The sequence below is a fragment of the Dermacentor andersoni genome, chromosome 9 (genome assembly GCF_023375885.2).
Source record: "Dermacentor andersoni chromosome 9, qqDerAnde1_hic_scaffold, whole genome shotgun sequence".
Taxonomy (NCBI): Eukaryota; Metazoa; Arthropoda; class Arachnida; order Ixodida; family Ixodidae; genus Dermacentor; species Dermacentor andersoni.
In genome coordinates, this window is record NC_092822.1 from 140,169,262 (window position 1) to 140,192,969 (window position 23,708).

The 23,708-nt window shown below is 47.7% G+C and overlaps 1 protein-coding gene across 1 annotated transcript in view; it reads right to left on the reverse strand.

Moving 5' to 3' along the window:
- The window catches only part of LOC126529756 (multidrug resistance-associated protein 1-like), a 216,489-nt gene extending 193,734 nt beyond the window's left edge, over positions 1-22,755 (reverse strand). Inside the window, exons 1-4 of the mRNA XM_055069901.1 lie at positions 22,735-22,755; positions 22,531-22,624; positions 13,991-14,181; positions 11,678-11,854 (exon numbers count right to left, since the gene is read on the reverse strand). Coding sequence (XP_054925876.1) covers positions 11,678-11,854; positions 13,991-14,181; positions 22,531-22,624; positions 22,735-22,755 — 483 coding nt within the window. The remainder of the gene's footprint in view (positions 1-11,677; positions 11,855-13,990; positions 14,182-22,530; positions 22,625-22,734) is intronic.
- Between the last annotated feature and the right edge of the window lie 953 nt (positions 22,756-23,708).

Genomic DNA, 23,708 nt, shown 5'->3' on the forward strand with positions numbered 1-23,708 from the left:
TGATGGCTGTATCACGCCGCGTCGGGGCATGTCTTCTACGTGCTCATCGATGACACGACGCTCCGTCGCGGACACACGGTATGGACGTTGGCGTAGCGGCGCGTGGCTGCCGGTGTCGATGTGATGAACGACTGTAGAGGTACGGCCTAAACATTGTTTCGGGAGGTCGAAAGAAGATCGAAATTGGTTAAGAAGGTCGACGATCCGCGTGCGCTGACTCGGAGTGAGGTTGGGGTCAATAGACGGAGCAAACTCTCGGTCACATGCAGGCGGAGGCGCAGAGACAGGGAGAATCATGGCGTCAACGTGAAGAGGAGTTGAGTCATTAGGCACATCGTAGACAGAGCTCGTGTCGAATTCATCAGAAAAACCGAGGCACTCGGCATGATGTAAGCTTGATGGACACGAAAACGGATTTGAAACGTAAAGTGCACTGGAGCCCTGGCGAAAGGGAAGGAGGGCAATGGGAAGCAAGAAGGGATTACGGCGTGCAGCAAGTTGAGATGGCGTGAAAAGAACTGTGGAATCGTAGAAAGCAGCACAGGAAACGGGTACAAGGGCGGAAGAGAAAGGAGGGATATCAGTGGCGGTGGCAACGAACACTCGAGCAGAAGGTGGAGGCAAATCTTCAGAAAGACTGCCGCAGAATGGAGTCAGCGCAAGTTCTGCACGGGCACAATCAATAATAGCGTGATGAGATGAGAGGAAGTGCCATTCTAGAATGATGGTGTGAGAGGAGCGGGGAAGAACAACAAATTCAATGTGGTATAAACCGTCTTGTATGGCGACATGGACGGTACATGTTCCTAAGGGCTCCATAGGATCAGCGCTTGCTGTGAGTAGCGAAATGGCAGAAAACGGCATGGCGACTTTTCGGAGCGTACGGCGAAGCTGGTCGGCAATCACGGACACTGCGGCACCCGTGTCGACAAGCGCGTGAACGGCGATACCTTCGGCAAAAACTTCAATGACGTTCGTTGGGAATAAACGAGGGCTTGAGCAGTTCGAAAAGGTCGCAGTTGTTGCCTCCGGAACTGCGCGTTTTAGTTTTCCTGCACAGCCGGAGGGCGGCGGACGATGGGGGACAGGGAACGTCGACGGGGAGGTGGACACCGACGAGTGTTGAAGCTTTGGGGAACAGGAGATGAAGGAGCGAAGTGCGGAACTGGTGGTGAATAGCGGGACCGGGAGTCAGAAGCATTCCCTTGAAGTCTCGCTCTATCGGAAGGATACCAACCTCGCCGGCGGCAGAACCGTACCACGTGTCCAGCAAAGCCACACGCGAAGCAGATCGGCCGATTGTCTTGGGTACGCCAAGAATTATCAACAGGGTGTCTAGGTAGCGGAGCACAGTTTGGAGCTGGGCGTAGGGGCTGCGGAGGCGCGCAGAAGCCGCTTCTGGGCACGTAGTTCGCAGCTGCAGAAGGCGAGGCGTAGAAGCCGCTTGTGGGCGTGCAATGCGCAACTTCAGGCGGAGGCCTTGGCCTGGCGACGACGGCAGCGTAAGGGCCCGTACATGGCCAGTCCGCCCGTCCGTTCCGCCCTCGTCCGGTCGCGTGCTGATGGCTCTCTACTGGTGAGCGAGGAGCGGTCGCAACTTTCCCTTCCGCACGCCTGTTCGTCTCTCATTGGCTGGTTCGAGGCGGACAGTTCGGCTGTCGTCACAGCAAACATGGCGCTTGCTCGAAGCGAAGCGAAGCGGGGACGTAAGGCTTAAGCTACAGCCGCGTCAGAAACAGTCTATTTTTTCTCCTTTTTGTGATTTTTACTAGTTATCTGGCACCCACGGAGATAGTCATCGAAAGCAGCAAGCCGGCGTACCCTTCCAGACCTCATCAGTGCGTGCGATCGCCAACAGAAACAGACGGAGCGCAGGAAGTGTGTGTTGTGTTTACGAGAGCGTCGGAAGAAATATTTGAAGCCGTCGACTTCGTGATTTCTTGTGCCATGCTTCGCGTGCGTGTCGCAAACGAGAAGTCCATCACATACACGTGCATTCTGAGCAGCAGGACACATGTTCAGTGCGTGGCGAAATAACTAGCGTCCGATTGGCGCACCCAGCGTACACGTTTGGTTTCTGCTCTGTGTATGCGGATCGTTGCCGCGAAGTGGTGAACGCCAGCCCTTCGCAACTTTCAGAAGTAATGATACGATCAGTAGCGATAAATTTTTATCGCCTTGTTATCGCTGCCATTCCGCGTGTGCTATACTGCGCGTGAGCCGTTTTGCCGGCTGCGACGCGCCGAGGTGACCGCGACGTTCGAGCTGTGTTCTTGCTGTTATGAAGTGCGTTTGCAAGCTACAAACCGTGATATGTATGCGCGATGTGTCGCAGCGTTGCTGGGTGTAGAAGTGCTCGTTCTACGCGATGTGCGTTTGCTCAGAAGTGAACTGTGCAGAAGTGTTGCCGATCGCGTTGTCATATTTAGTACCCTTACAGATAAGCCCTATCACACCGGCCTTTTTTGCTTCGTACATCTATCTTTTCTTTCAAATGTTGTTACTGCATGGTTGAAGATGCTTCTATCGGGGGGGGGGAAATTAGGGAACATCATAATAATTGCATACGTCAAGACGTTCAGCGCTGTCGTGAAATGTGGACGCGCCTGAGAGCACTAATGTCATGAATGCAAATTTCTGGCAGCCTTGATTTTCATAATGTGGACACTAGTGTGAAGATCAAGAATTTCTAGATTTCACGAAGTAAATTGCTTTATATATTGTGATGCAAGCGGCTTACATAGCCAAAAATCTGAGCTGCTTGTTTTTGCCTAGTGACTAAGCACAGCGTCTGTTTATGAAGACACCAGTGGCATGGTAGATGAATATGTTATAGGTAAGAACTGGATACTACCTTCTTATTAACTAAAAATTTTACGCTTGCTGACAAAAAGCAATATGAATGTAAAAATGAACACGCAGGACGAGTAGTAACAAGTAAGTGTCACAGGTATGGTGTTATATAATATTCTGCTAGCAGCCAGCAGAATTGCGTGTAAGAAATTTTGCCCAGAGTTCTTCCTCACTAGCCAGCCATGGTCACGTTACTAATGCAGGCAGAATTGGGTTAGCGAAAGTTTGTGGTTACTTTGTTTATCCACCCTATTTGATTACCTGGTTCGTGTCGCCTGTTTTGGCACGAGCCTTCAGTTTAAAGCGAACAATAGCACAAGTACCAGCATTATATGCCTGATAAGTGCTTTATTTTCTTTCCTCGTGTTCATTCTGCCAACAGTCATTAGCAAATAATGTGCATTAAACTGACTTGGGCCTGTAAAGTATGTCCAATAAATGTTTTTCCAGTGCACTTTCATCTGCCAGTAAGTTTACTGCTACCTATCATTCGTGGGTGTGGGATGTTGGACGCTATAAGTGGCTATCTGACTGATCTTTATTTTGAATAGGCCACGGTTCCACTCATTAACTGAACCGTTTTCAGCTGCGCTGCCAAACTATAGAAAGGGGGACCTGGCCTCTTGTCATTCTTTAGCATGTTCATGGCCACAGTGCATTGTCCCGAGAAGCAGCTGCTATCACAATATAAAACGTGCCTATTGGCTGCTATGAGTTTATCCTGAACACGAATTTTCACAGTTATGTAAGCGTTAGTTATGTGACCGAAGCCAGCCAATGAGCACGAACTGCTGGCAAAATTTTCAAGCGACTCTGCAGGCAGAGTGTCTGCTCCCTATATTATGTTAGCCACACTGCTTTGTCAGTATGCTGAATTGTTCTTTTTTTTGACAGAAATTAGCTACCCAGCCAGACAAGATATTGCCAAACCATCAATTTTAGGCCCGTACACATGGTCACTTCTTTATTTTATGATATTCTGGACATGGGACGCCCATGTCTAGCTTAGATTAGCAACATCAGCTTAACTTATGCATGGAGTTGAGTTGCTGCATGTGAGAAAAAAAATCACTGCATAGCTAATAGGAATTAGACTGGTACGAAAAAATTATTTGTCTTTATGGCTTGTAGTATAAGTGGTGCTGTTCATTTGATGCACACAGTAACACGTGAACACAAATGTATGTGTACCTTGCATTTATGTGCATGTGTGTGTGAATAAAACCGCACAACTTCTAATATCAAGGCACGTTGTACCAACTATACCCATTAAAGATGTTCTATGTGGTATTCAGCTGATCGTATTGAAATATTATCACATGGTGCAGTTACAACATTTCATACCTTTATGTAAACCAATTTCAGACCTGTATTCACTGCATGTGAGAATGCATATTTTAGGCCAATGCAGTACCTGGGGTAGCAGCTTTTTAGTTAGCTTTTGCCACAGCTTATTAGAGGGATCTTGTTGTTTATGCCATCCAAACAACTCATATAAAGGTTTGTGTTTAGTATACCAGCAGTGAAATACTGAATGCAGCTGCAATTCTTTGTATACTAGTGAGATTAATTCCACTGCTCATTGTTCTGTAACGTGTTGTTATTCAGTCACACATGGTGACAGTATTTGGCGTCATGAGTTCTAGGCTAATTTTCACATGGGCCTTTCGATGAAGTGAAATCTGCCTCTTCAACAGTCAGTTTAGTGGAAAGCCACCACTGAACCAATAGCTCAAAGACCAATTCCTGCATGCTTTTCGCCAATTGGGTAGTGCGCGGAAACTATGTGTGATACATCACTTCAGCTACAACAATAATCACACAGCTAAACCTGCCACATATAGTTAAGTCATTGATATAGGCAGAGGAAGATGATGCACGTATGTAACAGTTACTCATCCCTTGAAATGTGAATGACCCAAATCTCCGTGAGCATATCAGTCACAACCATCCAGCAGCACAAGCGGGAACACTTGTGCTATCACAAGCGAAAACAAGTAGAATAGTACCACCGTCTCGGCTGGTTTGTCGTGATTACCTTGCCTGCAAGTTTCTTGTTTATATTAGATAGGCTTCCTACTTCATGAATTAACAGCTTTCACAACATTTACTGCGCTAATGAAGGCACAGCACAGATACCAGTACTGAAGGAGGTATATACAAGTAGGGCAGAGCACTTGTGGGTGTGTTCAAAAATAAACAGGTAAAACTATGTCGAACAAACCATTTTCACAATAGAAGATATACCATCGGCAATTAATGCACATTCAGAACATGCAATAAGTGCCCTGTGTGGGAGATTGAGACCTGTGATGCCAAAAACTTGTTTGCCTTTTAAATACTGACATAAAGAAAAATTCCAGTCTGTACTTCTGGGTCGGAGGGTAGAATATCAAAGGAGAGGTGAAAAACGGATTTTGCATGTAGTAGTTCCTTATGAATGTACTACTGAAGTTGTGCCAAGCATAGCTATCTGTGTGCAAAGCATTCCACAAGGTACCATATGTATGTCTGACACATTAAAAATATTTTGCATTGAACATTCTGAGCTCTAAATGTGATGCATGCTGTTTTCAGCTACAAATAGCGTGTATACATATTTGACCTGCACCACAAAGCGCTGATGTGACAAAAAAATGTGTACACCTTAGTGTTAAGTTGCTTTCCATGGTGTCTCAGTTTACTTAATACAGTTTTGAATTTACAGATTGCTTCACATGTTTATAGCTAAAAACCACAGAAAACTACTTGCATTGTGACTGCGAGGTCACAACACGAGCATTTGTGTGGTATCCTTCCTGTTCATCGGTGTGTCCTTGCACTATAAATGTAAAATGTGACACCTGCAAACCTGAGCATCCACCATTACATTTCAAACACTTTGTTGAATGCTCGGCAGTTATGCTTACAAGCCCATTGTGACAGCAAATCTACACCACCCTAATTTAAGTGCGATGTAAAGGGTTGTTTGTGCATAGCCAAGCTGTTCTAGCGTGCCTGCAGGGATACAGCATTGTCCAGTGGCACCGTATAGTTCAGGCGTAACAGTGAACTAGTAAACAAAGCGGCTGATAATACTAAGCTGACCAATATGTAGGAGCATTATATTAGCTAACCCACACGCAAAGTTGCTTTCAGTGTACTGCATAACCATAGCTTTGATTTACCAAGTTATATTGCTGCACACACACAGCGCTGAAACAAAGTCTGTACAATGGTGAGAAATGCGCCAAGGAATGAAAGATTACTTGTGATGTGTGGATTTGAATAGTAGATGTGAATGCATACCCAATTCACCAGTATGCATGTTTTCTTTTGGAACAATTTTACATTTGGCACAGAGGCTGAGCCACTACGGCCTCTTGACTGCAAATTTCTGTGCTCTCACAGTGCTAATGGGAGTATCATTCATTTGGCTACCCGAATAGGTAATAGAACACTACAATCTTTCAGTTTTACGCAGAGCACCTTGTGCATTATTCAGAAAACTGAACCTAAGGAACTATTCGCTGCTTTGTTATGGAAATAAAAAAATGGCAATGAATGTTTCCTCACTTTTTGTGTGGCCCTGTCTTCTGCCCTACGTGCCTTCATTTCATTGTCATGTGCATGTTAAAACAGCAACTAATTAAGAAAGACAAACACAAAACTACTAACTATATCAACTTTTTCACACCACAAGAGGTCACTGATCTCACTGCTAAGCTACACTTGATAATCTCTGTTTGCTTTCAAATAAATACAGGCACTGGCCAGCTGTTATGTTATGCTATGCATTTTTCATTTTCCTAAAATATGGCTGTGCATGAGCTAGCTAGGTTGTTACTGCATAAATACATAAACAACATGGAGCCCATGCCCAACTAACTCATATAACCTGAGTAGAGCTTATTTTTTATATGTAGAGCAATCAAAATAGAACGCGCACGTATGATGCTGACAGTATCAAACAGTCTCAAGTCGAACATCCATGTTTGGTGCCATGGGTGAGAGAGGGAGCATGTCTGTCAAGGTACTGCTTTATTTTGTGTGCTTTGGTAATGTTTGTACATTGTTGAAATGTTAAATTAGGTATGTTAAGTAGTAAGGTGGCAACATATTGGCCACCCAGGCTGGCAAGAAAGAATGTAATTGTTCGATTTCACTCCAAATAAGTTTTCTTATCAGCAATATAAATTATATGCTTTCAAATAAATACTCCCCTTGGAAACATCTCATGAGTATACATATATCTGCATAAGGTGACTGCTATACATATATATTGCTTTAAGCCAGTCATAGTGAATCGTACACTCACTGCTTAACCTTCAATTCCTTGCTGCATGAAGTAACCACTTATGCACAACCTTCTTGCACACGGTGAGAACTTTATTCTGAGCACATCATTTAATGTTATATGTTGTTTGAAAAGTTTACAAGCAGCAAGTATTAAATTTCTAAGGTGCATGTCTCATGCCTCATCTTTGGTGCCTTTATATCTGTAAAAAAAGGAAAAGGCATTCCATGCATCCAACTGCTTTAAGCACTCTCCTAAAATTGGCAGAGTAAAAAAAAAAAAGCACGAGCAAGCGTATCCTGTACTCGGAGCCTCACACGCGTCCTCAGTGGTAAAAAGGTGTGTCTCGGCGACCGACGCAAGGCTGGCACGAAAGAATGCAATTGTTCGATTTCACTCAAAATAAGTTTTCTTATGAGTCATGTAAATTATATGCTTTCAAATAAATACTCCCCTTGGAAACATCTCATGAGTATACATATATCTGCATAAGGTCACCGCTATACATACATATTGCTTTAAGCCAGTCATAATGAATTGCACACTCACTGCTTAACCTTCAATTCTTTGCTGCATGAAGTTAACCACTCATGCACAACTTTTTTGCACACGGTGAGAACTTCATTCATCGCTGAGCACATCGTTTAAGGTTATATGTTGTTTGGAAAGTTTACAAGCAGCAAGTATTAAATTTCTAAGGTGCATGTCTCATGTCTCATCTTTGGTGCCTTTATATCTGTAAAGAAAGGAAAAGGCATTCCATGCATCCAACTGCTTTAAGCACTCTCTTAAAATTGGCAGAGTAAAAAAAAAAAAGCACGAGCAAGCGTATCAGCAAGCTGTACTCGGAGCCTCACACGTGTGCTCAGTAGTAAAAAGGTGCGTCTTGGCGACCTACGCAAATGCATTCCGCTACAGATGTGCGTGTGTTCCGTATTCTTGCAAGCTGTCACTAGCACTACAGAAACCGCGCCACCGCGCTTCCGGCGACACTATCAGTTTCGCGTGACGCAGAACGCAGCACGTTGGATAATTAGAGAGGTTTTGTTCAACCAGCTAAGGCAGCGCGCACTGAAAGTAATCATCCGAGAATACGTCGCGTGATGCGATTGCAATACATCTGTAAAAGGTGGCGCAGATAAGACGACTTTGCAATGTTTCGAAGAAGGATGACGATGTCAATGCAACACATACGGCTGCATAACAGAATGTGGCAGCCTAGAGTCGCATTTTCACCGGGACGCGGAAACTTGAAATCACATCTGCAAAAATATGCCAGTGTCGTCTGCTGTCAAAGGTCGTTGCCAACCTTGAACACCTTTGCTCCGCCGAACGGTTGCCAGCTGTCAACAGGCCGCGTCGCCCAATAGGAGTGCGCGTGCGTTCCGCTCGTGCGGATTGAGCGTGCATCGAATTTTGCGACACCTTCCGCCTTTTGGGCTTCCGCACGCGACCGGACGAGGGCGGAACGGACGGGCGGACTGACCATGTACGGGCCCTAAGTGAGCGGCACTGTCGCTGAAGGTGGCTGATTAGCGAGAGGTAGTGCGTCGCTGACTTGTTCATGGATGACGCGTCGCAGTTCCGGGGACAAAGAGAACTCAGAGGACTGGGTAGCAGGCAGCAGTGACAGTTGGCGCGCGACTTCTTCGTGAACAAATTGCTTGATTTGGTCGAGGAGCGAAGAGTGGGGGGAAGCAGCACTAGAACTGTCAGTTAAAGCCGAAACCGTGTCGTCCGGCGCTACAGCTCGGCGCATAGTAAGGCGTTGTTTGCGGAGCTCATCGTAGCTCTGGCGCAGTGTAATGACCTCGTCGATCGTTTGATGATTTTTCGCCAAGAGCATTTGAAAGGCGTCATCCTCTATGCCCTTCATGACATTCATGATCTTTTCAGAGTCGGGCATGGCGGGATTAATGCGCCGGCAAAGGTCAAATACGTCTTCCATGTAGCTGGTGAAGTTTTCACCCCTTTGCTGAGTGCGACCACGCAAGCGTTGTTCTGCGCGAAGCTTGCGTACAGCAGGGCGACCGAAGACTTCTTTGAAACAATGGTAAATGCTGTCAAGGTGGAAAGGTTGGATTCATGATTCCGGAGCTAGAGATTCGCGACTCCAGAAAGATAGAAGATGACGTTAGTCAGTTTAACTTTGTCATCCCACTTGTTATGCGCACTCACGCGATCGTATGACGAGAGCCAATCCTCCACGTCATGGTCGTCGTTGCCGCTGAAGACCGGAGGATCTCGTTGGCGTAGAGCACCGGAGCAGACGACAGGCGATGCCATGGGAGTAAAACTCTTGCTTGAGCTAGTTGGTTCATGCTTGAAGTAGTAAAGGCAAGGCGCAGGCGCCGGTCCTGTCGTTTGTGTTCTTCTTGAGTCCTGGTCTTCTGCGCCTTGCCTTTACTACTTCAAGCGATGAGAGGATAGGACTGCGCAGCGTCCTGAGGCTTAGCAGAAACGGTAGGGAGCGTCCGGCTGTGCAGTTCCAGGTTTGGGAAGAGCCCAGAACGTCCACCAAATGTTAAGATGCGTTATAGTTCGATTGATTGGACGCTCAGATAGCAGAGCACGTAGCGAGAGGACACAGAGCTTCGGCAACACAGACACAAGGCTTCCAACCACACGTTGTCGTCGTCTTTCTCGAAGCAATGCCTGCTGTGCGTTCTTCTCCAGTACAATATATGTATATATGTATATATTCTCACGAAAAGACAATTGAAGATGTACACGGCGTCGGCAAGACAGGCAGTTGTACAAGATGGCGTACACAAAACTCAATTTGGCGTCCTCAGCCTCTGCTTCTTCTTCTTCAGCGCCCACCTCTTGCCGAGCGCGCGTTCAAGTCACTTCTTTTTCAGCGCTGGCGCGTGACACCTAGCGGCAATATATATGTATATGCACTATATTTGCCCTGCTGTGGTTATGTCCAAAGCAGGGCGAAGGCCTCTCCCATACTACTCCAACAACCCCGGCCATGTACTAATTGTGGCCATGTCGTCCCTGCAAACTTCTTAATCTCATCCGCCCACCTTAATTTCTGCCGCCCCCTGCTACGCTTCCCTTCCCTTGTAATCCAGTCCGTAACCCTTAATGACCATCGGTCATCTTCCCTCCTCAGTACATGTCCTGCCCATGCCCCTTTTCTTTTTCTTGATTTCAACTAAGATGTCATTAACTCACGTTTCTACCCTCACACAATTTGCTCTTTTCTTATCCCTTAACGTTACACCTATCATTCTTCTTTCGACAGCTCGTTGCGTCGTCTTCAATTTTCGTAGAACCCTTTTCGTAAGCCTCCAGGTTTCTGCCCCGTAGAAACGTACTGGTAAGACACAGCTATTATACACTTTTATCTTGAGGGATAATGGCAACCTGTTGTTCATGATCTGAGAATGCCTGGCAAACGCACCCCAGCCCATTCTCATTCTTCTGGTTATTTCCGTGTCACGATCCGGATCCGCCGTCACTACCTGCCCTAAGTAGATGTATTCCCTTACCAATTCCAGTGCCTCGCTACCTATTGTAAATTGCTGTTATCTTCCGAGACTGTTAAACATTATTTTAGTTTTCTGCAGATTAATTTTTAAGCCCACTCTTCTGCTTTCCCTCTCCAGGTCAGTGAGCATGCATTGCAATTGGTCCCCTGAGTTACTAATCAAGGCAATATCATCAGCGAATCGCAAGTTACCAAGGTATTCTCCATTAACTTTTATCCCCAATTCTGCACAATTCAGGTCTCTAAATACCTCCTGTAAGCAGGCTGTGAATAGCATTGGAGAGATCGTATCTCCCTGACTGACGCCTGTCTTTATTGGGACTTTGTTGCTTTCTTTATGGAGGACTACGGTGGCTGTGGAGCCGCTATAGATATATTTGAGTATTTTTGCATACGGCTCGTCTACACCCTGATTCCGTAATGCCTCCATGAGTGCCCAGGTTTCGACAGAATCAAACGCTTTCTCGTAATCAATGAAAGCTATATATAAGGGCTGGTTATATTCCGCACATTTCTCTATCACCTGATTGATAGTGTGAATATGGTCTATTGTTCAGTAGCTTCTACGGAATCCTGCCTGGTCCTTTGCTTGACAAATGTCTAAGGTGTTCCTGATTCTATTTGCGATTACCTTAGTAAGTAGTTTGTAGGCAACGGACAGTAAGCTGATCGGTCTTTAATTTTTCCAATCATTGGCGTGTCCTTTCTTATGGATTAGGATTATGGTAGCGTGCTTCCAAGGTTCCGGTACGCTCGAGGTCATGAGGCAGTGCGTATACAGGGTGGCTAGTTTATATATATATATATATATATATATAATTTTCAATCAATCACTCATTCTTTCAACGTGCCGAGGCAGAACCGTGGGGTCTGAGTGCTCGTGCACGCATACCTTACAAAAACGGAAATCTAGAACCACCCGAAGAAACCGCACGTAATGTCTCGAAAATGATTAAACATACCAATTATATATATATAATATATATATATATATATATATATATATATATACACATATCATTTATGATTTCAGTCATTGACAAACCCACCTTTTCGCCAATTTCAGTCAGATCTCCCGCAGGAAACGAGTTAATGTCCTTGACCAGCTCGCATGCTTCTAAGACGCGCCTGTACAGGGCCGGGTCGTACGACTTGCCAAATAAGATGTTGTCCCGCAATGTGGCGTTGAATACCGTGGCAGCTTGCGGCACGTAACCGATGGTGCCCTGCGCAGTGCAACAAATTCCTTTTCAGCGGTGATAGCTGTAGCGATTAGAGCTGAACAACAACTACGTTCGCTATCACCATAGGACATGTTCACATGGTTTCTGATTCCTCTTTTTTAAAATCTGTCAAGACGCTTTTTGAATCTTGACATAAGGTCGCCGCAGCTTCGCGGGAATATTATGCCATTACTGAGTAACTTGTTTTTGGTAAAGCTAGAGAAACGGGGGTCGGAAGGTATTTGCATTCTAAAAACCTTTCGGCACGTGACCGCCAGTTGGTGGGATCCAGTGGGATGCACAAAGGTTTTCTGTACCGAGCAATGGCTTGCCGCAAATCAGGAATTCCTTTGTTCTGTAGCTTTTAAGCAATAACTGCCAGAATATGCCTTCCTTCTTCTTGATTTTAAATTACTCTTTCACGCTGTTCAGGTTCTTGGAGTTACGAGCCTCGGGCGTAAATAAAATGGCTATAGTTAGCTCACCTCATAGAGTATTAATCCAGAAGGTTATCACTGCAATAGCGGTCAAAGGGATGCTCGAGACGCCTTTGCACCGTCCGCGGTGTCGTGTTGTCTTGCTATCGAAGACGCATGCGCGGCCCACGCGTAGATGAATGCTTCCGCAGGGGCGCCCAGTTGCCTTCCACTGCGGGCGCACACACGCGAGCCTTCTTGCTGCGTGCGCGGTCGTGAATGTCGAGCTCAATTTGTGCGATTCTTTCTTTGGACATATGCCGACTGTTCTCCTTCGGTCTCATCTTGTGCACCTCGTGGCTATGCGACAAGTGTTACAGCACTAGCGTTGTCCTCAGGACTCCCGCGTTGTATGACGCATACAGCGGAACGCTAAACCTTGCTGTCGCTTTCAATGAATTCGCTTTCAGGCAAAACTGGCGCAGTTTTTCTCGAAAGCTTTATACAGAGCTGGACATCATGCCTTGGGCGCCCGCTTCGAAGCAGCTTGCCACATGTGCTCAGGATACGCGGAGGCGCTGCTCGTTTGATTTCCGGAGAACATCCGCCGGAGAATACGAGAGCAGTTAAGGTTGTAATGCACAAGAAAACGTGGACAAGCGAGGCGAGGACACTGCGATCGCGTTATAGCGACGGTTATGCCACCGGCTGAAAATTTTCAGTTTAACCCGGAGGAAAAGCACGGATCGCAATATTTAGCCTAGTGTTGAAGGCGCTTCCGAACACTGGCGGGATCAGGGACGCCGCGATCATCGCTGCAGATTGCGCACCTAGGTGGCGCACGCGATGATAACGCAAGTCGACACTTAGTGCCGAATTAAAGGACGGCATAGTTTGACGCGTTTTGTCCGTGCCGCTGAGACCGGCATCGCATGCACCACGGCATGGCACGACGCAACTGCAAATCAGGAATGCAAGTATGTGCGCACAGCTCTCCCGACAGCAGGGGAGGGCAAAAGGCTACCCTGCACAGCCGCCGATCTAGCGGAAGACGCGTCCACTTGACTCGCTTTCATAGCCAAACAGACTGCGAGTGTTTTGGCAATCCTGTGTATTGATAATGTGACAGCACGACGGCGCGAACATGCCTCTAAAAATTGCTGTCGCAATACATTATTGCCTAGCACGTGAATGTTCTGGTGGTTTCTTCCCCCCAACGCTTGCTCTCCGCTCTCTTTGCTTTGAAAAACAACCAGTTTAATTGTGAAACGAGAGGACCTGACTACATCAAAACCTTAACGTGGATTATTCGTGGGATGTTCTGTATAGAGTTCGAATTCCCTGCGGTGCCTGCTACTTGGATCAGCTTGGCGGGCACCTGCGTGCTGTCTTCACCAACGCGATAACAACGTTTTCGCGTTTGTGAAAAATTATGAAAATATTTTTTTTTTTTTTTTTTGCCCAGCGTTGCGGCACTTACTTGTTGTTTTGTACCGGCGTTCTAACGCGCAGCGGCGACTTGTAATCAGCAAGAACACCATACTAGCGTGATTCTAAAGGAGCAAGGGGCACCGAGGTGGCCGTGTAGAAATCATAAAAGCACGGGGTTTTACGTGCATACGAGCACAGTTGTCGTGTTGGCACGGTGGCGTGGCACTAAACCACCGAGCTTTAGGTGCACTTGAAGTTCGTCGCACGGGCACGCAGGCTGCGACGCACTCACGCTGATGCGGACGGTGCCCTCGACGCGGTGCAGATCTCCCAAGATGGCGGCGAGAAGCGTGGACTTGCCGCTGCCAACGAAGCCAACGATGGCCACTAATGAGCCTGGAGGCACGCTCAGGTTGATCCCTTTAAGAGCCGGCTGACAGTCACCGGTTCTGGAGAAGGTGCAGTCCTGCAGAAGCACCTCACCTGGACCAGAGTGCTCTCGAGTCATACTTCTATCACAGTGAGGCTTTGGCGAGCCAATACACTTTCACACGCGTCTAACGAGTTGCAACCTGTGTACACGGAACATTTTTTTTTCTTTTTTTTTTTTTGGGGGGGGGGGGGGGGGGCTTGTCTTAAAGGGCCCCTGAAACGGTTCGGAGAAATTTTGTAGACGCGCAAGGAGCAGCTAAAGTTAATCATTGGCACCCCAATTTGTGCGAAACGTCTCATATTAAGAGAGCTACGGATCATTACAAGTTACCCTTCTCCATAGTTCTGCATTTTCTCAACTCGTTCGTCGAGTGATCGGGGCTAAGCTGCGCCTTCACCGCCTCTGCGTAATGATGGCACGTTGTGTCGTCGACTTCCGGTTCTCTAGGAGCGAGCGCGCGAAGCCTGTCCAAACTCTCCGCCAGCTGCTTGGCAGTCGACGCCAAGCCAGAGCTATCAAAGCAGCGTGCGTTCTGAGCATTCGGTCGCAGCGCCGAACGTGTCTCGCATTCCGGTAACCACAGGCTAGTCGGGCGTTTCGACGGAACGGGGGAGGCATAAACTCAAGCTGATGAAGGAATTTTAGCGTAGACGTATGTGAGCTGCCTGATCGGTCTCCACGGTCAGTGCTTAACCAGCCAAACAAAGAGCTAATATTGCTCTAACAAAGTGTAAACAATTTAAACATTTACAAAAACAACGTGTTAACGATTACACTCCTGCGAAAAATTTACACCAGCAGCAAAGAAGAATACATTTTGTTACTGCTACTGCTGTTGTCCTCTGTGCCATCAGGTGGCTGCACCATGCAGACCATTCATATTTGCGCTTCTGCTCATCCCATGGAATGACACGCAAGAGGACACGGCCAAGCCCTGACCCCTGGCGCTTGCGTTTACCCTAATACCGGACTCGCGAAATGCTACCGCATTAGTAATTTTCTGGTGTAAAGTGATGGCCGCAAACGCGCAGATCCTTACGCCGATCGGATAGCGGCAGTCCGATGCGCTAAAGCCAGTCCGCTCATCTGCTGCCTTGCAGAGGGACACGATGTTGCAGCTTCACATATTGCCAGTCGCTACGTTGTCAGTCCACAACGCAACGAAGTCGAATCATAGTGCTCGCGAAAGGACTGACACCCACTCTGACCACGGAAGCAAGGAAGGAAGGAAAGAAACTTTATTTCAAAAATAAAAGTAGGCGAGTGTGGTTGGGCCCTTAGTCCAGGGCTCCACTGGCGCGAGCGGCTCGCTGGGCTTGGCCCAGGAGAGCCATTTGGCTCTCCTTTCCCTCGTCCGCAAGCCATGCCTCCCACTGCCTATTTAACATACCTGGATGTGCAGTTATGTATGGGCTATTAATATGTGAAGGCCTTTCCAGGCACTCCCATGTGATATCTTGTAGTGTCGGTTTATTAGAACACCGTGGACAGACGTCCAGAAATCTAGTTGGGTTTATTTTACTGAGTTGATGCAGGTTGGGGAAGCTGTTTGTTTGAATGCGTCGCCAGTCCCTACTCTGCTGTCTGTTAAGGGCCTTGTGTGGATGACCGTACTCTCTGCGTTCCTCCCGCTGCTGTAGAATAATGTCACGAGTGCTTGGAAGGAGTCCCGCGCTCGGCTCGGCCGCAGCTCGGTTGTTGAATCCTCAAGCTATACGGTCTGCCGCAACGTTTCCCTCCAAGCCCTCGTGAGCCGGACACCAAGTAATGTCGTGGTGTTCTGTCAGGGTTTGTCCCAGAATTCTACGCACAATTTTGGATACCGTCCCTTTGAGAAACAGGCGACACGCTGTCTGCGAGTCGGAGAGTATGACTGCCGATTCGTTTCTGTGTTCCGCGTCTGCAATGGCCATGGCTATTGTAGCCGCTTCGGCCGCACACGTGGACCGAGTTACGACTGTGGCCGTTTTGACACGTTGTTTTTGAGTGACTGCTAACGTGTGAGTCTCTCTACTGGCTCTGCTAGCGTCTGTAGAACCTTTCCGTAGAACGTTTCTGGACGGTAGAACCTTTCCCAAAACGATTCCGCAAGGTTGCAGCTCGTGCTCGTCTTCTACCTGCATGGTACGTTGGGTGCATATTCTTTGGTATCGGTGGCACCGTGATATGAGATCTCGTGTCCCTGTCCAGTAACACTGTATCCTCGTCGCAGTACAGCGGTCGTGGCGTGAAGCCCAGCTTTTATAGAACTGCACGTCCCTGGTTCGTTGAGCAGAGAAGCTCTCTTTGAGCTATGAGGAGCGCGCTAGCGTATTCCTCAAAGGTCTTGTAGATGCCCAGTTTCTCAACTTTTCGTTGTAAGCATTTTGGGGAGGCTAAGCGCTGCCTTGAAGGCTTTCCTTATAAATGTGTTAGCTTGTTTCATCTCCTGGTTTGTTAGTGTTTGGTACGGGAGTGCGTACGTGACCCTACTAATTTTAAAGGCGTGGACCAGACTGATCGCTTCTACTTCAGTTAGCCCATCTTTACTGCTGGATATCCTTCGTATCATACGGGCTACGTTCCTTGCTGTTGCTCTCAACTTTTGGATGGTGTGTGTAGTGCCTCCATTCTGTTGTACGCACATTCCCAAATGCGCAGTATTTTCACCTCCCTAATGGGACGTTCATCCAGATGTATCGTTATTGGTACAATATCGTTTTTCCTCGCGTATTTAGGCCTGATGCTGATCAGCTCGGTCTTCTCAGCGGAACATTTCGTCCCTGCTCGGTCCGTGAAAGTCATTATCTTTTCCACTGCTCTCTGGACTGTGTCCTGCTTTTCCGCTTACGACCCTCTTCGGTTCCAAAGGGTTATGTCGTCCGCGAAAATAGCGACGCCTAAATCTGGGTCCTGCTGTAGTTCAATGGCGAGCTTACGCATGCCCACATTGAAGAGGATAGGAGAAAGTATAGCTCCTTGCGGGTTGCCTCTGTTCGGGAGGTTGGAAGTGTCGGACCTAGTCGATCCCAAACCTATTGTCGCGGTTCGGTGCGTCAGGAAGGACCTAACGTTTATGAACTCCGTTTATGGACGAAGGCCACAGTTTATGGACTCCAAGCCTTCCATGATCGAGTCATGGGAGATTGTATCAAAAGCTTTCTTGATATGGAGCGCCAGCATAAAATTGTCACTCGTGCCTCTGATCGGGTGCAGGACGTCGCACTTCAGAAGGAGGAACACGTCCTGAGCTGATACGTGTGGCCTGAAGCCGAACATGTTGCTGGGTAGTAGGTTTCCCGTCTCTACATAGTTGGACAGTCTGGTTAATATCACTTTTCAAAAAAATAACCACGCATGATGTCAGCGAAATAGGTCTTAGGTTCCGGATATCCCTGGATTTACCCGGCTTGGGTATTAGGGTGATATTAGACTCTTTCCATTCAATTGGGAGTTCTCCGCCCTCACTCCAGACTTTCTCATTAAAGAAGTCCATGATTTATGTTAGGGCTGCGTCACTGAGGTTTCGGATCATGGCATTGGTAATCTGATCATTTCCTGGAGCCGCGTTTTTCCGAAACGATTGGGCTGCCGCGTATATTTCTTCCAAGGTTATCGGTGCGTCTAAAGCGGGTTGGCCTATTCCTTTGTATTCCCTGTGTAGCAGCTCTGTAGTAGGGTTGTGCCCGACATATATCTCCTTGACCGTGTTTATTAACTTGATGTCTTCCCCTTTAAACTCGTTCCCTAGAGTTTTGAGTGTCCTGTTCGCCACTGTTTTTGTACCTCCGGGGTCCATCATGCCTCGCAAGACATGCCATGTCCGCTCAGTACTCAGTGTGCCTTTGAGCGAGTCAGTAAACTGTCTCCAATTGGTCTCACTGAAACGTTGCGCATATTCATTAGCTTGCTGTGCTAGCTGGGCTATACGTATTTTCAGCTTTCGGTTAAGCTTTTGTCTCCTCCAACGTTTGGTGAGGCTCCTTCTGGCATCCCACAAATGAAGTAGGTGTTTATCGACCGCCGGAGTTTTAGTGTTTGTTTCAATCTCTTTCATTACCCTCGCGTGTGTCCTTTTGATTTCTGCTGTCCATGTGCTGACGTCGGTCAGGTCTCCGTGAATGTCTAGCCCTTCGCGGAATTTCACCCAGTCTGAGATCTTGGCTTTCCTGATCACCCTTCTTTTCGTGGCCGTACTGAGCGATATACTCAATATGAAATGGTCGCTGCCAAGATTTTCTCCTAGATTCGTCCATGTCGTGTTCCTTGCGGTGTTCGTGAATGTCAGATCTGGTGACGTGTCTTTTGAGACACTATTACCAATGTGTGTGGGGAGATCTGGCTGTGTAAGCTGGTATAGGTCGTACCTTTCCACTAGGTCCGCTAGCATTATTCCTTTGGGGTTCTCCTTGCAATAGCCCCAGTTTGAGTGCTGTGCATTAAAGTCTCCAAGAAATAAAAGTTTGTCCTTTCGGTTTAGGAGCCCAATGAGTGCACTATTATATTCTTTAAGCCGGCCTGTTTCTCTCTGGGAGGGCTATAAACATTGATTATTACCGTTTAAGTCGGCAGCGCTTTCGAGGCCAGACCGTGATTACGTTATGTTGGATAGGCTCATTCCCTGCAAAACTAATACTGAGTGCCACGTCCTTCTTTGCTTAGGTAGCAATTTGTAGGCACTCCGGGGTCTTGTAGCACACATAGCCCTTCAGATTTACTTGGTGTTTGCCTACCTCCTGTACGCATGTAACATTGGGAGGGACTGGAGACGATTAAATGAATTTTGTTAAATTGGCGAGCTTTTTCCGCAGTGAGCAGCAATTCCACTGCCAAATTTCCACTTGTTCAGTCTGTTTACTATTACTCTGTCTAGCCATGATTGGTGTTCTCGTAACCCGGCCCTACTTCTTTCGTTTGTCTGGTGGGAGAGCCCTGGCTTTCACTAGTTCTCTTGCGAGGGTTCTGCGTCTGGCTTAGGTCGCTAATGGTGCGTTCCATCTGTCCTAGTTTGGCAAAGACAAGCTGCATCTGCTGTACGAGGTAGGCTAGCGACACTGTTTGCGGTTGCTGCGTTGTCAAGGGCTGCACAACGGGTGCGTTAGCTGGGCCTGGCGTGTCGCTCGATTGTTTTACAAGTAGTGCCTTGAGGCGTGCCTTCAAAGACTTAACCTGCTCTAATTCTGTTTTGAGTTGTCTGTTCTCGTCTATTACCCTTCTGTATTTAGGATGTTGCGTGATCGGGGGTGTAACAGATATATGTTTGGCAGTGGGAGATGCGATTTGCGCCCAGCTTACTTGATTCGCCTGTGGCTTGCTCTGTGCCAGGGATGCCCCGGGTGACTTGCTTCTCGGATGGGCTTTCGCCTTCGTGTTTTCCTGTGTGGTTGGTCTTGGCCTCGACGTGGACCTTCGGCGCTGCTGCCCTGATTGTCCATGCTCCGAGCGGTTGCTCGATGGCGTGCGGGTTCTTGAGCGGCTCCTGTTGGTCGCACCTCGTCCGCACGCCCATTCCGATTCTTCTTCCTCCGAGGCGAACCAGCGAGGTGGCGGCTTGTGTGGTTTCTTGGGTGGTTTCGCTGCCTGGTTTCGTACAGGCTTGAGGCGTTTTGGGCAACTGCGGTCTCCAGTTAGATGGTCCCCAGGGCAAATTGCGCATGTCGGGGTACAGTTGTGAGTTACTTCTGGGTTGCGCACTCCGCAGGTACGGCACGTGGGCATATCTGGTTGCGGGTACACGTCGGTGTGGTGGCCAACTTCCCTACACGCTCGGCACAATTGGACCTTGTTACGAAAAGGAATGCGCTGCTTCTCACCTACTCTGTAGTAAATGAATCTCGGTAGGACGTCTTCGAAGAAAGTAAGGAGAGCACTCTGAGAGTCTCCCAACATCCGGGCCTCTACCAGCTCCACGCCCTGGGTGCGAAAATGGATGCTCGCTTTGAGAGTCTGAGACGGAGTGCGCGGCTCTATACCGTGGATAACACCTCTCCTGGTTCCTTCGCCTGGCGTGACGTAGACATTGACTAGGTGTGGTCTTCCGTTGATCTTCAAAGACGTGACACCGCTCATCGCCATTGCGACGGTCGCGTCCGGGGTGGACGCTAGTGCTATGTTGGAGCCCGACCGGATGCGGAAAATGAACTGGTCCCACTTGATTTTTCATTGACAGGCCTCCACTATTGCGTCGGAAAGCGCTTGGGTGGTTACATTCCTCAGTGGCAGTCCCTGGTGAGGTCGAAAGACCACTTTCAGGTCGTTCTTGGGTAGCGGTGGGCGCCTGCGTCTCGTGGGCCGACCCTGGCGTTTTGGCTGGTTGTCCGCTGTATGCTTGTCCGCAGAGACGTCCCCTCGTCGCCGTACGTTCCGCTCCTTTGCCTGTTTCTTCCGTTCTCTGAGCGATTGGGATATCTGCCAACCATCCTCTGCGCGGCCAGTCTTCGTTTGGGTGAGAAAATGCGCGTTGGCGTGCGCGGACGCCATGGTGCAATTCCCGGCCGGTCGTTCATCGTCCCGGTTTTGGAGCAGCAAAGTCCATAATCTCTTCGCTCAAACCCAGTGCGGGTGGTTGAGCCATCGGATGCGACTCCGTAGTCGATGTCATGGTCGTCACGGTAACTGCGGCGAGGTCGTGCTTGACGTCTTCGGGCACGCGCCTCCCGGCGTCGCCGCCGCTCCCCTACTCGAGGTGGCGGAGGCTTCGCATGGGCGAAGTAACAAGTGGCCGTCAAATCGTGAAAAATGGCCCGAGTGCGGTGAGAGTTGTGTCCACCGATGCCGGAGCACTTCCCCTTCAAGCGGGTGACAATTTCCGGACGGTTTCAGGGGATGAACCACCCGAAAATGTGGATCATGCGGAGGTCGATGTACACGCGTCTGCACTGGTCGGCGTCCATAGGCGTTCCTCCCTGACCGTGGAGCTCTCGTCAAAATGGAGCCCGTTGTAACACAAGCAGACGACGCTAGCTGTGTGCCGGAAGTGCTTAAGTGTAGTGAGAAATTGTTCTTGTGCATTCTCTTTCTGTAACTTTTTTATAGATACAAATTAACTAACATTCATACTATTACAAACATCATTTGTTCACCATAAAGGTGGAAAAATTATAGATGACGCGCCCTGGGCAGCCAATGCGATAGCTCGCCCACATGACGGCAATTGGGTGATTTACGTCATATGGGTAGGGGCGGCTGAAAACTCCGCTGAACAGTGTGCTGCGATCGGCAGTGATGTTAAAACCTTATAATAAATTACACACATTACGCGAACCGCTTAGATAAGTCAATTAATGATCAGAAGGACCTACTCTAACGACTCAGTACGTTTGTACAAAATCGTCAAAATCATTTCAGGGTCCCTTTAAGGAAAGGCCTTGCCCCTGTGTCGTCCGAGGTGGCAAATATATTTCTACGCTCAAATATTTTGCGGATTTGGAGCTACTTCTCCCAGATCTAAGCTAAATGGCAACTGATCGTGATCTTTAAGCCTTGAAATGGCCCCGGCGCGTCTGAGAGTGCATTTCTGGATATCCTTGCAAATGACAGTACACTGACGAGCGCAGCATATACACCTGCCCTTTCCCGCATCGCCAGGATGCTCAATTTGAAGACACATTTTTATATGTACACATGAAATCACGCAAGAGGTGACGTGGAATAAAACACGAAATGCAAAAATGCTCAAATAATAAACAAGCTCATAATTGTGGACACCTACGTAGATAGCGCCTACTACAGGCTATGTTTAAGTTTCCGAGCATGCGATATTTATCTCGCCCGAAAAATGTATTTGTCGTGATTTTTTTTCAGTTTGACATTGTTGCTTCAAAATTAATAGAACAACGGGCTGTAACGGACTCTGTATGCTTATAAGAGTCTGACTGGCGATGAATATTGTCATAAGCATGCTGCAAATAACTGTGCATAATGCTTCACCACACATTGAGAAGCAACATATGTAATGCTGCCGTTTATTCACCAGCAATACCAGGCATGACATTGAGAACCAGTTTGCAATGTCCTGTATTACCACTGATTGAATATGCATCCCCTCACTATATTTTGAAATAGAATACACACGAGTCATAGCAGACTCTTATGAAACCAATTTATAGCAATATACTTGTTACATAATTTTCTGGGCTTTCCTGAGTGGTCGACTGAGTTTTCTCACAGCGCTGTGATGTGTTTCAAGCAACAGATGTCAGGCCATGAAGCAACGGAGCTGTAACCTTCCTGATTCTAGTCGCATTGTAAGAACCTGATTCCTTGTACAACGTCTGTTGAAAACAGCAGGCTAGTAGAGTCAATGACAACTACTGCTGAATGTCCTTTATCAATTCAAGTGTAGCTAAATCATTGACTGCCAAATTGCCGTAGGCTTACTCAAATATAGATATGATTGAGGTAAACCAGATTTACCATACCTTTTTCAACGCAAGAGTCTGGGATGAAAACTGGGTCATCGGATGCTTCTTCGCCGGTACATAAGTTGACCGCTCGGTTGAGCGCAATGCCAGTCTGAGAACACAAGTAACCGTCATATACTTAAGCACAATAATTTCACCTCATCACTCAATAACTATAATATGGGGTCCTTTAATTAATTAATTAATTTAGTTATTAGTTACCTGCGTGGGCCCGTAGGGCATTACAGCAGGGAGGTTACAAAGTTGAATCAACAAATTATTTCAACGCGTGGAAAAAGGCATCGTTTTCTGTGATGTATACAATGCTCGATGGCAAACTGTTCCAATCTCGAACAGTTCTATCAAAAAAGGATAACGGAAGACGTCACCCCTATAAGAAAATTTCCTGACCTTAAAACAATGGTCAAGTCGCCTAGATATATAGTGTGGTGCCTGGATATATTGTTCCGGGTTTGTACCTGTTATAACGTCATCACGGAGCCAAACCGGGAATGGAATCAGTTTATTCAGTGCCGGCGTATATATATATGACTATGTGACGTCACATGGATCATGGCAGTTCGCCCCCCAGTACACATGCGGGATGACGTGCTGCGCTATCACAAATCCTTCCCGCTCAATTAAATACATGGGTTAGGTAACTAGAATAACAGCTAGTAAGATTAGGTACTGTGTAATAAACAATTTAACATTACTACCAGACTAATTAAGAGGAAATTACTTAAAGTCCTCAGATCTAAACCAGTCCGGTTGCCGGCGCACACGAGCACCCCAACGCAGTGGTGACTGTTCCTCCGAGTTGGGAGCAGCTGGCGCCGCTGGCACGGGCGACTCCGCCAAGTCTTGCGGTACAGGCTGCTGTGTGGGTGGCGGTACTGATTCGTCGTGCTCTAGTGTTGTTCTGCTGTTAGGGTCTGCCGGCGTCCCAGGGGAACTGGGACAATCCTGGTCTGCCTGCGGTTGTCTTGGTGTCGGAGTGCGGTCGTCTGCCGGTAGCCCTTCTGGTGGCGTTTGTTTCACACCCACCTTCGCGTGCGGGGGCGTCTCGCCGGGGTCAGCATGTCCAGGACGTAGGTGATCGGCGTGTGTGAACCGGAGAGTATCGCGCACTTTCACCATATATGTCACAGCACTGACAATTTGGATCACAACACCTTCTTCCCACGAAACGCGTT